The 12,575-nt window shown below is 42.1% G+C and overlaps 1 protein-coding gene across 26 annotated transcripts in view; it reads right to left on the reverse strand.

Annotated features, from left to right (window-relative positions):
- fry (microtubule binding protein furry) overlaps positions 1-12,575 on the reverse strand; it is a 49,382-nt gene that overhangs the window by 31,793 nt on the left and 5,014 nt on the right. For 21 of the 26 annotated variants that reach the window (XM_089466689.1, XM_018006403.2, XM_089466707.1 and 18 more), the window contains 12 exons: positions 8,695-10,364; positions 8,295-8,635; positions 6,803-8,238; positions 6,503-6,734; positions 6,246-6,428; positions 4,811-4,954; positions 3,169-3,336; positions 2,963-3,112; positions 2,729-2,898; positions 2,512-2,666; positions 2,332-2,442; positions 2,108-2,262 (listed from right to left, as the gene is read on the reverse strand). In XM_089466689.1, coding sequence (XP_089322815.1) covers positions 2,108-2,262; positions 2,332-2,442; positions 2,512-2,666; positions 2,729-2,898; positions 2,963-3,112; positions 3,169-3,336; positions 4,811-4,954; positions 6,246-6,428; positions 6,503-6,734; positions 6,803-8,238; positions 8,295-8,635; positions 8,695-10,364 — 4,915 coding nt within the window. The remainder of the gene's footprint in view (positions 1-2,107; positions 2,263-2,331; positions 2,443-2,511; positions 2,667-2,728; positions 2,899-2,962; positions 3,113-3,168; positions 3,337-4,810; positions 4,955-6,245; positions 6,429-6,502; positions 6,735-6,802; positions 8,239-8,294; positions 8,636-8,694; positions 10,365-12,575) is intronic. The other 5 variants (XM_018006405.2, XM_089466710.1, XM_018006404.2 and 2 more) reach the window with 1 other exon arrangement.

Raw genomic sequence — 12,575 nt, forward strand, 5'->3', positions numbered from 1 at the left:
AGGCAGACAAATTAACAGTTTGCCCAATTAAAATTCAATCACATAACCCAACCCAAGCGAGCTCACGCACACACAGAAGGCCCTAATGCGAAATGGAATCGATATAGAGAAGGTAAGAGAGGTAGACTGAGTGAGTGAGAGGAAGAGAAAAAAAAGCGATAAAGCCATTACCTGCGGCTGCGGCTCTGCCTAAGTTGTACCCTATGCAAATTTTCTAAAAATCAATTCTCAATTTGCATACCAAATTGGAGGCGCAGAAAAGTATGCTACGGATTTCGCTCACTTCTTATTGAACAACTATTTAGCTGATAAATTATTAATACAACAAATCTGTTTGCAAATTTGATGTAAGAGTAAACGGGTTAAGTGACATAAGCAACTTGAAACCTGTATTAAGTTTGAATGGCAAATGATTCTTCAGAGACTACAAAATTAAATTAAGTTTCTCTCCAGCTCAAGAATTTTCTTAGTTAATTACGGCAAACCCGAGATTCGTTTAAAACTTATTTTGCAGCTCACTGTCTGCAACACACTTCACTTTGTTTAGGCAACACTTTGGCCATTTAGTTGATACAATTACAATCGGTCCCTTTGCACGACAGCCAGGCAGGTGTTGAGTGTGGGTTTAAATTTACTTTACAATTTGTTTTCTTATTTAGTCTCACGTGCGACGAGTGTAAAACGAGCATAACAAAAGAACAGGAACTGAAAACTAGTCGCTCTCTGTTAGCATTTTGCAGCTAATTGGAAATGATTTTGCAGTAAATAAAGTTTAAAGGGCCAATCTGGCGTGGCCTTTGGCAAAAAAGGATGTCCAACCCCACTGAATGCAGCCAAAAGAAAAAAAAAGCGAATTTCTGTTTGCAGAAATTCATATTGAATTTTCAATGTGTGTGTGTGTGTGTGTGTGTGTGTGTGTGTGTGTGTGAGTGTGTGTGGGCGTGCGTGTGTGCTTAACTGTTATACAAACAATTCGTGCCATTGTATGATAAAGGCGACCATAGACAATTTTGGCATTGAAACGATTTGAAGTTTGGAAAATTAAAAGCCACACTAAATCAAAAATTTAACCATTTGTAAACTACAAAATGCAGCGAAGCATTAAGATGGAAATTTATATTGTATATATGGGCAGCAGCACGCAACAGATCCAGAAACAGCAGCTGCTTCCAGATAGCGCTCTTTGGCACGCCAACAAGAAATATCATAAACAAAAAAAATCAACAATTTTTGCGACATGCACCATGTGGCATGTGCCGCAAATAACCAAAGCAAATGACACACACGAAAGTGTATTAGGGCTCAAATAAATATAATTTGTTGGACTCGTTTAAGGTTCAATGCTCCAATAAAGTACCTGCAGTACGACTTGTTCTTAATTCTCAACGCATTTTATTGTTCAGCATGGGAATTCATTTTTCTTACTACAAATTAAGTTTACTAAAAAGCCAAGATATAAATAAGCCACATCAAGAGCGATTTCCATGAAATTTGTAATGAGAAAAGTCACTGAGAAATTGACGAACGCAATGAAATTTAATAAAGTTTCGCTAAGGGCAAATTTTCAACAGAAATTTTTTTTTTATGAGGAGCAATACACTTTATTAAGTTTTAATATACATATATAGTTATATATACTTATGTACTCATGTACGTAAATTATTGCGACCCTAAAAGACTGTTTATCACCTGGCTGGATTGCAATAAAGCCCAAAAAGGAGTCAACACACAGACGCAGTCAAGCACTCACTCAGACAGCCTCAGACCACGGGCAGAAAAGGTAGACACCCATGAAGATATATAAATGCACAATACATGACATATATATACATATACATACACATATATATTGTTTGTTGCTTGTCAATGAAGGCTGTAAATTTAAAGCGGGAGTCATGGCCGCCAGACACGTGAGCAGTCACTTAAGCCCCAGCACACGCATCCACACACACACAGATACACAGAGGACTGGGGTAGATGGCAGGATATACGGTAAACGAGATTATTTGTAAATAGATCACGTTCTTGGTGGGGGGGTTGGCTGCAGTCGGAAGCCGGGAGCGCGACTAATGCCTTAACATATTAAATTGACGAGTGATTAACTTACTTGGCACTAAAGATTGAGGCCAAAGCCAAGAAGCAAGCATCAGCCTCACGTGGCGTCGACGTATAGCAGCGATCGATTACCCATTCGAGGAGTTGTCCCATATCCGGATTTGATTCCAGCAATAGCACAACCGTGTCGCGTGCCAATTGATAAATCTAAACAACAAACAATATAACCTGATATATAGCCCGACATAATAAAAGCCATTGTTTTGCTGAACCCACCTTCTCCTCCTTGGAGGTGAGCAGCAGATCCAGCCACTTATAGATGATGCCATCGTCCTGCAGAAGGGGCGTATAGAAGATGTGACCGCAGCAGAGCAAAGCGGACATGGCCTGCATAAGACATACAAGAAATATTCACTTAAGGTCATATAAAGGACGGAAATGCAGCCAATGACTTGCCTGTAATGCGCTGAATTGCAGTTTCTCCTCCTCGGGGGTTTGGCCAATCTGAGAGCTGATGCTTAGAGGCTTGGAGAAGCTGCCACACCATGTGGCAAATAAATTGAATAGATTACGCTTCAAGTCACGCGATAATAAAGTGGCGCACGATTCAACTGTGTCAAGTAGTTGCTCAAGTTAGAAAATATAATTTCAATTCAATTCAAAGGCAACCTACGTGAGAAGTTCTTAATCATTTTCCGTATGAAATTGCAGAAGTGCGCTTTGACTTCACGTATGCTGAGATTATCCTTGTCCGTTTCGGCCATCAGGTACGCCATGGCGCCCTCTATGTACTCCACAAATGTGGGATGCAGCGACATAGTATCACGTTCCAATACGCAAGAGCTTTGAGGAGGGAAACAAGGAAATTTATGTACATATTTATGTGTTGGGGATTAGCGGTGCTTACCTCACGCCAAAGGTGCCATTTTCAGCTATCTTTTCCAGCACACGCACCACCTGCAGACGCAGTGCATCGCGACGACGTCGACGTCGCATATTCTCCTGCTTTCGATCGACGGCCTCGCGTATGTAGACCACCAGCTCCTCCATGAGATCCCTGTCAAATTGAGATTAAGTGCATCTTCGAATCAAAGATATAAACTTTTTGCTTACTTGAGAGCATCGTGATTTATCATGCCCAACGCATTGACAGCCGCATCCCGCACATCAATCGCCTCGCAGCGCAGCAGGGGCACCACCAGCTTGTACAGTGCCTGCGGCGAGGCGCTGCCCATCGCTGATTTGTCGCTCCGATCTGCGTTTAGGGAATCTGGCGATGAGCTATAAAATAAATTTTACGGTCGCAACATTTTAGTGTCCTGTTTTAATGCTTCAAGTTCCGCAACTCCTGTCTCAAAGCGTGCTGGGCCCTAAAAGCTCTGACAACAGCTATTGACAGAGGCTCGGCTCTTCGCTGGCAGTCAAATGCGTAATTCTATTTATATTTATAACTGAGTTGCCCCATTTACCCAGCAACTTTATTGAAATTAACATTATAAATATTAGATGCGCACAATTTCAATTAAAAAGTAACATTTCGCTTCAGCCAAAAAAATAAATAAATAAATGTGTTGACAGTAAATAAAAATATATATATGTATAAATACATTTATGCACTGCATATCGTATCGTTCTGTCTGTGAGCTAAGGCAAACGTGGGGTGCGCGGGCGGGTGCAAAATATAAAATAAACAAACTTGATTCTGTTCACAATTTTTCAGCATAGCAAAAAATAGGCAATAAAAGGAGGTGGGCTACGCGCAGCGCAGCAAAGGAATTTGAAGCAAAAATCAAATGGCAAATAAAATAAGAGAAAAAAAAAAAGACAGCGTGCTATAGTCGAGAGTAACAGACTTTAAAATACCGTGTAAATAGTTACGATTTGCTATAAAACTTTATGACCTGTTTGTTGCTTTTAGATTGAAAAGTGAATAGAGATGAGAAGATAAACAGACGGACAGACAAGAGAATATAATAAAAAACACAAAGAGGTAGGCAAAAATATAAAATAAATAAAATAGATACACATATATACCTATTTGTATTCACAGGTAAACATATATACACTCTTATATTCAGCTTTATCTATCCAGATATAGACTACCTCTTATTCACTGACTACAGGGTATTAGTCTCAAAATGTGGTCAAACTGAAAGAATTCACAGAATACACAGCCTAAAATTGAAATATTTAATACTTTAAGCACATATTGATTTGCAAGCAACTACAAAGCCTTCGATGCTTTATTTTATCAAACTACAACTAAGGCGTTTTCTACAAAATTAAATAAATGCTTTAATAACATTTGCATATACTCTACAAATATTGAGACAACAATTTGTGATGCTCAATTGAAATGCGCATTAAATGAACAAATTATGAGAGCAAAAATATTAAACAGCAAAACCTGCTTTAACTTGAATATTTGACAATTAAAGGTAAATATTAGCAAATTAAAACACATTTCTAAGCAGCTACGTACGACATAGGCAGTTAAGCATGGAGTTGCACGGCACAGACACACACACACACATACACACAGAGACACACATTGAAGCACTTATGGCTATAAAAGCCACATTAAAAGTAATCGGAGCAGACTTATGCATATTAATTATAAGTTTCTTGTTTGCTTATGTCTTTGAGGGATATCTTAGGATGCTTTGGGATAGTAGGGGGATGTTAAAGGTTATCGTTTCTTGTTTTTTTTTTTTTTTTTTTTTGTGTTTTGTTGTGTTGTGTTGATTTGCTTTACCCAAGTCGTTTCTGTCGCGCTTCCTTGCGTCCGTAGGAGAGCGGCAGAGTGAAACGTGTCACAATTCCCTCCGGCCCAAAAACATTTGACGGTATATTGTCCAACGAATCGGATAGCGAACGTGAGTCCGATTGATCTTGTAAACTATAAATTACAATCCATATATAGTGATAAAAACATAGATATATAAATTCATAGATAGACAACAACAAAAACAAACGAACAATGGTTTATTTGTGAATTTATGATTTTTGACCAATAGCGAGACAATTTTTTCTCAAACTGAATATTGATGTAGACATATGAAGAACATATGGACTATGAACAGTGTATATAAATAACATACCCGAACTACCAACTCACACATATAACAATAGTTATGAACCGAGTGTGTATGTGTATGTGCTGTGATCAAAGTATAAGAATCTATGATATGAACAGACCTCGAATCATTTAGAAATAAAGCAAAAGTCTCTTACTTAGCGAGGCAAGTTGAACTCGCATTAAGCAACTATTTAATTCAAAGGAAACTTGAATATTCAATTTTAAATCAAAGCAGCACCGATAAGAGACACGTTAAATTATACATTTTGACCAGCAGCCAGGGTCCACTAATAATTAGAGCTGCTTTGATTGCATATTGAAGGCGTTCGCCTCATTTACATATTCAGAGGCAGCCGTAGCCAAATTCCTGATAAAATTTGCAATTTGCATTTCAAACAAAGCAAACAAATATGTATGAGTGTGTGTGTGTGTTTGTTTGTTTGTTTTAGATGCAACACAGCTACAATTAAAATTACAATTACAAGGAACTAAAGAAACAACACTTTAATAAAATGATCAAATGACACGAACAATAAGAAAAAATAACAAAGAACATACAACAAGCAGACAGAAACTTTATTTACAGCAAAGGACAACAGGGCGTATGATTGCTCTGCTTTGGATGCATACTTTTCACTTTTGCAATGAAGAATTTTGATTGACATTATGCAAATGCGTGAATCGAAATAGAATTCGAGTTCACTTTAATAGATATTTGAAAACTATTTTTACTTGAATATGTCATTATTATTACAGGTGCGAATAGGTGTATGGATGGGTGTGTGTTTGTGTGTGTGTGGTTGTGTTTGTGTGTGCGAAACGTTGACATACAATAATGCAACATAGTTGAAAACAAACAAACATAGGTAGACCAACTAAAACAGGTAGACTAACTAAAACGAAGTGGTAACATAATTAAATACAAAATGAATTTGCATAAAAGTGGAACAAGCACACGTGCGCTGATTATAATCGAATGCTAAATGTTAATCAAACATGGGACAAATGAAAATGTATTATTTTCGACTGCGATTGGACCCACTCACAATTTGTTTTCAGATGCACTGAACAATGTTGGCTGGCAGTGCCTTTTGAACATTTTCAAACTTACCTCAGGCTCAGATCTGGCGAGGCACAGCGCACGGCCACGCTTGGTATTTGCGGCACCAGGCGCATGGCACAGGCCACCTGATTGCGCCACAGACGCATATACAAATCCTTTTGACTCTCGGTGGGCATTTTCTTTGTGGGCGCCGAGCCACGCAGCAAGGAGGCGCGGTTATCACTAACAGGTCTGCAGTTGGGAGAGAGCACAATTGGAAAGTTAGTTGAAGAACTATTCTGTCCCATCAGGGCTCTTCCGCTTACGTGGGATCTATGACGCTATAGAGCGCAGTGAGACGTGCGTAGCAAATGGGCCAGGCCTGGGCCACCGCTGAGGGGCATTGCTGCAGCACACGTTGGCGCTCCAGCAGACCGAACAGACAGATCGCCCAGGGATCAATGGGCGGCTGCGGCGAGGTGGCAGTTGCAGCGGCTGCAGCAGCTTGCGAGCTCGACTGCGAGAGATTCAGCGTTGATGTGGAGGACTTTGAGTTGTCTAAAATAATAAAAAAGAAAAAAATCCTTAACCATCCATACAACAAATTGATTGTTCAGCCAGCTTACCATCTGTGAGTCCGGCCAGCCAAACGCCGCCGCTGCGCTCAGCTATCCAATACAGGTCAATACAGTTGGCATTCAGTATGGCCGTCTTCTCTGCCTGCGGCAGCATTGGCAGACATTTCTCCACAACTTGCGGACAGAAGCGATCCATGACATCGATCAGAGGTGGTTCCGTTTCGGGTAGGCCTAATGCACGCATCAGGTTCTTCACCTCTTTGAGTATAATGACTGCCAGCTTGCGCAAATAGAACTTGTAATTGCAGAGCAGCACCAAGGCGAAGCCCTCCACAAAGTGGAGCGTGGTAATCAATGGTATCTCATTCTTTTTGCCCGCATCGCTGGCCCCCATATTGAGCACCGTGTGCTGGGTAATGCTGGACATGCCACTGGAGGTGGTGATGCTCGAGGCAGCACTGCTGGCTGTGTTTAGATGCTGCTGCTTGGACTGCTGACTGCTGGTGGTTTCCTTGCCAGCGGCTGTTGTTGCTGTGGCACCGGCAGCCACAGGCGCGGCCTGGGAAACGCCTGTGCCGGTTGTAGCCGCTGCGCCACCAAGTTTTGACTGTGCGGGATTATTGACAGCGCCAGTGGCGCCTGTGCTGGGTACGCTGCTGCTGCCGCTACTGCTGTTGTTGTTGCCGGTGGCTGCAGCGCCGTTGACATTAATCGCGCAGCGCCAAATGGTTAGGAGAACAAACAAGATGCGCGTACAGTTCTCCAACAATTGCGGATAGGTGTCGGTGACATCGCGCACCAGAAACTGTGTGTAACCGTGCACGACATCCTGACGCCAATCCGGAAAGTCTTTGACCAGCGTCTGCAGCGATTGATACGTCAGTATGCGCAGCTCCTCATCCATGTGGACGGTCAAGCGTGACAGCAAGTCGACCAGCTCTTGGGTCATTGTGTCGGGTATCAAACGTGGCACAGCCGCCACACACGTCCGAAAGAGATCAATGCGCGGCTTCCTTTCCCCAGAGAGCATCTCGTCGGGCTCCTTGTTCTGATTCTGCGTATTCGTCATCATTAATGGCCGTCCACAATGCACATCCAGCGCACGTAAGATGTCCACAAATACACGACGTACGTGCGGAAAGTATGTGGACATGCCAATGCTACGTGCCGTCTCATCTGTCAACATCTTGTTGATGTACGTCTTCTTCACACGCAGCGTATTCCCCGAGGGCAGCGCCGGCACAGTGCGCGGCATTGGCGGCTCGCCGTCCTTTTGCTGCAGTGAATCGGCAACCACAAGGAATGCACGTAGGCCGATGCTCATGCGCTCCGGATTAAGTATGACTTTGATGGAGCGCCCCACACAGAGTAAATCGTAGACAATCTCCCGCATAGCAAAATCTAAGCGCTCCTGGGCAATAAACTGAATGATCTTGACAAAGATATTCAGCGGTGTATCGCGCGGCACAACGCCCTTGGAGCCCCTGCAAAAGAAAAACTGTTACTTAAAGCCATTACATTCATGTCCAGAACAATTTACTTGGGAAACAAGGAGTTGACAATGCTCTGCAGTCGTGAATGCGTAGCCGAGTTGGACTCGCACTTGATCCTGATCATGTAGACCCACAGTAGACGAAAGAGCGACTCCAGGGCAACGCGACTCATTTTAGCATCGCGATTCTTCAGATTGCTCAAGCACATGGCCAGAAAGTAGTGCCAGTTGGTCAGAAAGAAAGTCTTCTGCGAAACGCAGAGCAGGCAAGTGACGAGTGGAAACAATGCCAGACGATGCTTTGACTTGGTCGATGCATCCAGCGTCTGCACATACAGCAGCTCCACAAAGTTCTTAACGCACGGCACATTAACCTCGTTTTTGACGGCCTACAACAAATAAATAGATTAATATATATTCGAATGTAATTATAAATATGTTAGCTTACCGCCGCAACGGGCACTAGAATCTCCACAAAAAGTCCAGCCAGTGCATGTTTGATATCCTTGTCCTTCACCTCCAAAAAGTATTGACCACATTCGTGCATGAATTGAAACGAGGCCTCAAACTCCTCGATGGGCACCATTTTGACGCGAAAGAACTTCATGCCCATCAGCAGGCTAATGATGCTCTGCGTGGTCGTGGGCGATGCCTCTTTGCCGCGCAACTCCTTCAGCTCGAACATGAAACGCTTGCGCACCGAAGCGAATCGACTCTGGGCCAGCACGCCAATCACCTCCGAGTAGAGATCCGCAATCATGTGTATATTATGGGCATTGGGATTGTTCTGCAGGCCGTCCTTATACTTGAAGTGCTTAAAAGCCAGATTCTCGATGCTGCGCACGAGATCCTCATGGCCCGGATGAAACGGCAGCTGCTTGAGTATCTCAATTAAAGCCAAACAAAATAAGAACTCCACGGCCGCCTCGCGACGCTGCAGCTGAAAGTCCAGATCCACGCTGGTCTTGTTCACAGCCTGAACACTGCTGCCCGTTGCTGGCTTCTTCAGGTCATTCTTGATCTCCATATCGGACAGCTGGCGGCGATGCCAGGCGAGCAGTGTGTGCAGCAACGAGGGCAAACAATGCTCGGCCACAGAGCCCAGTGCGGACAGCAGCTGATCGAATTGCGGATCCTCGCCGCGTTGCAGCAACTTCGATAGATTCTTATCGGCGCTCTCCAACATGGCCAGTTCGATTTTCTTCTCCGCCTGCGCTGTGAAGTCGCTGAACAAATTACGCATGACTATCTCGCCGGGTCGCGGACCTGCGGTCAGCTCAGCGCTGGCCACACTGACCGCCAACGCATGCATCTCGGCCTGCGTGTAACTGGGCAGCACGTTTATAATGTTGCTGCGCGAATGTGCGCCCCAGGGCAGCAGCGACTGGCGTTGCGGTATGATCAAAGGCGGCAATGCAGCTGGAGGGGAGGCGTAACTCTGACGATTGGCGCTATAGCTGACGGTGGCCGAGGCTTGAACAGCGCCCGACTGTTCCTGATTAGTCACCGACAATTGTTGCTGTTGTTGCTGCTGTTGTTGTTGGTGTGGGTAAAGCTGTTGCTGCTGTGGCTGCTGCTGCTGCTGCTGTTGTTGTTGTTGTTGTTGTGGCTGCTGTGACTCATACTCTATGCTGTAAGGGTATTCCTCGCCAAGTATTTGATAATTTATGGGCGATGTGGTGCCACTGCCATTGGCAGACGCCGATGCGGACACTGATGCTGCTGATGCTGATGCTGCTGTGGCGGCACCGTTAGGCCCAATGCGTCCTGACTTGGGCGTTGAGCTATATTCACTGGAGTTTATGGAATGACGCTGAGCGGGTGAGCCGTTTGCCTCCAGCGGTAGCTCGTTATCAACGTTATCGCCGCCAGCGTGATAAAGATCTTCATGATAAGCACTACGTTGTGGACTCTTTGTGGGCGTGGTATTAACAGCTGTGCCTGTTGCTGCTGCTGCTGCTACTGCTCCTGTTGTTGTTGTTGTTGTTGCTGCAACTGTTTCTGTTGCCGTTGTCGCATTGGGACTGCCGCCAGCTGGTGACCCAAGGGCCGCCGCGCCACCAACAACAACTGTGGCGGCGTCGCTCACGTGTTGCTCATTTGGGTTTTGATTTGTGCCTATGGGCAAAAGCAAAAACAAAATCAGTCATAAAATAATAGCAGTTATAAATGGATTCGCACTCTTATCAACTTATCGATACCCCGAAATGGAGCTCAATATAAAACTGTGTATATAATATGATTCACTAAGTGTGACGGCACTACCAACTACCCTTTTAGCCTTTTAGCAAACAACAACAAAGCTCGTGAGTATTCGTGTATGTTCAAAAATTTGTTTACTCAACAATTATGATTGTGTTTTTTCTTTTACCCAAAATATATTTAGTTTTTTCTTGTATGTCGTTAACACGCGCCTAGCAAATCATATCTGCAAATAGAAAATATTATTATCTCATCATCAACATAATGTGTTTTCAGTTTTTTTGTGGGTGTGTTGTAACTTTGAGCCCAAACACAGGTTGCCTGGATGAAGAATACCCTTTAGACTTGTTTTGTCGTTATCGCTAAGAGTCCATTTCCTCGTTTGCGCTCATTTGTTCAGTTGTGTTAACTTGTATCTTAATTAGAAAATGTTAACGATGCATGGAACATAAATTCATTATCGGCATATCACATGTCTAGCTAAAATATATACAGATACTATATTTGTATATACAAATATTGGCAGAGACTGTGATTCAATATGATACAATTCTGTTCGTGTAGATTTTTTTTGTATTATTATTATTTTTAGATGACGACATCGCGTCTATTTTTCAATCTATGCCAATCCAAGTCCATGTTCGTCCTCATACAATATTCCGTTAAATATTATTAGTAAACACACACTCTTTATCTATAACTTTATCGCGGCGCTATCGAACAACACGTCAAAGAACAAACACCTTTTGATATCAATTCAAGCGAAAAGCCAATTTCACCATTATATATCAAATATAACATACATACATACAGACATATGTATGTAAGTACATATAGCAAACATTGTGTGGATTATTCCGAGCACCACAAGACTTGTCATCTACGTAAATCATGAGCATTTCAATTTCCAGTGAAGTTCATGTTTTTTATTAAATGTTCATTCATTTATTCGAGGAATTGAAATTGTATTGAAGACATCAATCCAAGCGAAAATAAATTATCAGACACAATTATTAAGATCATAATAAAGAAACTCTTAGGAAGTAGACTATTCCTACACAGTAGATATATTGATAATAGGAATATAAAAAATAAATAAACAAGATAATTGTTAACCATGTGTGAATTAAACAATAAACAATAATCATAAGACCCATAAACTTTATCATCAATTTCGCCTTCAATAAATCCAATAAATGTCTTATAATATTTAAACAACTTCGTGCCACTTTAAGACCACTGGCAAACCCTTAAGCTTATGGTCAAATCACGTACTTGCTGCCCAAATCAATAGACATGAATGTATTAAATGAAAATCCAGTCGCAATTTCAAGTTCAATTCGAACATTTTGTTGTTGTTGTCCTTAAGCTGTCATTACGGCCACAGCAAGCCTTTCTCTATTACATACGGCTGCAAGTAATATAAATAACCAATGTTAAATGTTAGACGGTAAAAAGGAAAACGTGTGGTGGGAATGCGACAGGCATTGCCCAATGCCGACACATGGCCGTCAGCTGTTCCACAGGACTCGAAGGGCTCACACGACACTTAAAGGTCACAGTCAAAGTTCAGGGCAAAGGTTTTGCTGTCACTGAATAATTGATCAACTTTATAAAAGACTACGTAAGTCGATATACTATATATAGTACATGTGTATATGCATAATATATATGCATGTTTATGTTTGCATATCAGACGACTGCCCCAGCTGCCATAAAAATTGCGCAAAGTTTACAAAACCAAATGAGAATTCAAATTTCTTCTCATTCCAAATTCAATATAATTTAAACTTATGAACATTTGTTGCCCGTTATCTAAACATGCTCGCCACAACAGAGATCTGAGGGAAAACAAGACAAGAATGTGACGATTTGTCATAAATGACAAGATGTTACCCTGCAATATAGATTTGAGAATCACCAAGAAAGGTGATCTTAACAAAGGACAAGAGAGTTGAAAGATAATGAGGAACCACCAATAATTGAGTAAACCTTCAATATTATAAGTAGACTTGAATATGGAAAAGAGATAAACACCAAGAGAAACTACCCGAAAATCTACAACTCCTATATACCCTATTTCCATTTCAATAGGTATACAAATGCGCAGAAAATATGGAAAATTGC

Source organism: Drosophila arizonae, chromosome 4 (assembly GCF_054131065.1).
Source record: "Drosophila arizonae isolate 15081-1271.41 chromosome 4, UAZ_ARI_1.0, whole genome shotgun sequence".
NCBI lineage: Eukaryota > Metazoa > Arthropoda > Insecta > Diptera > Drosophilidae > Drosophila > Drosophila arizonae.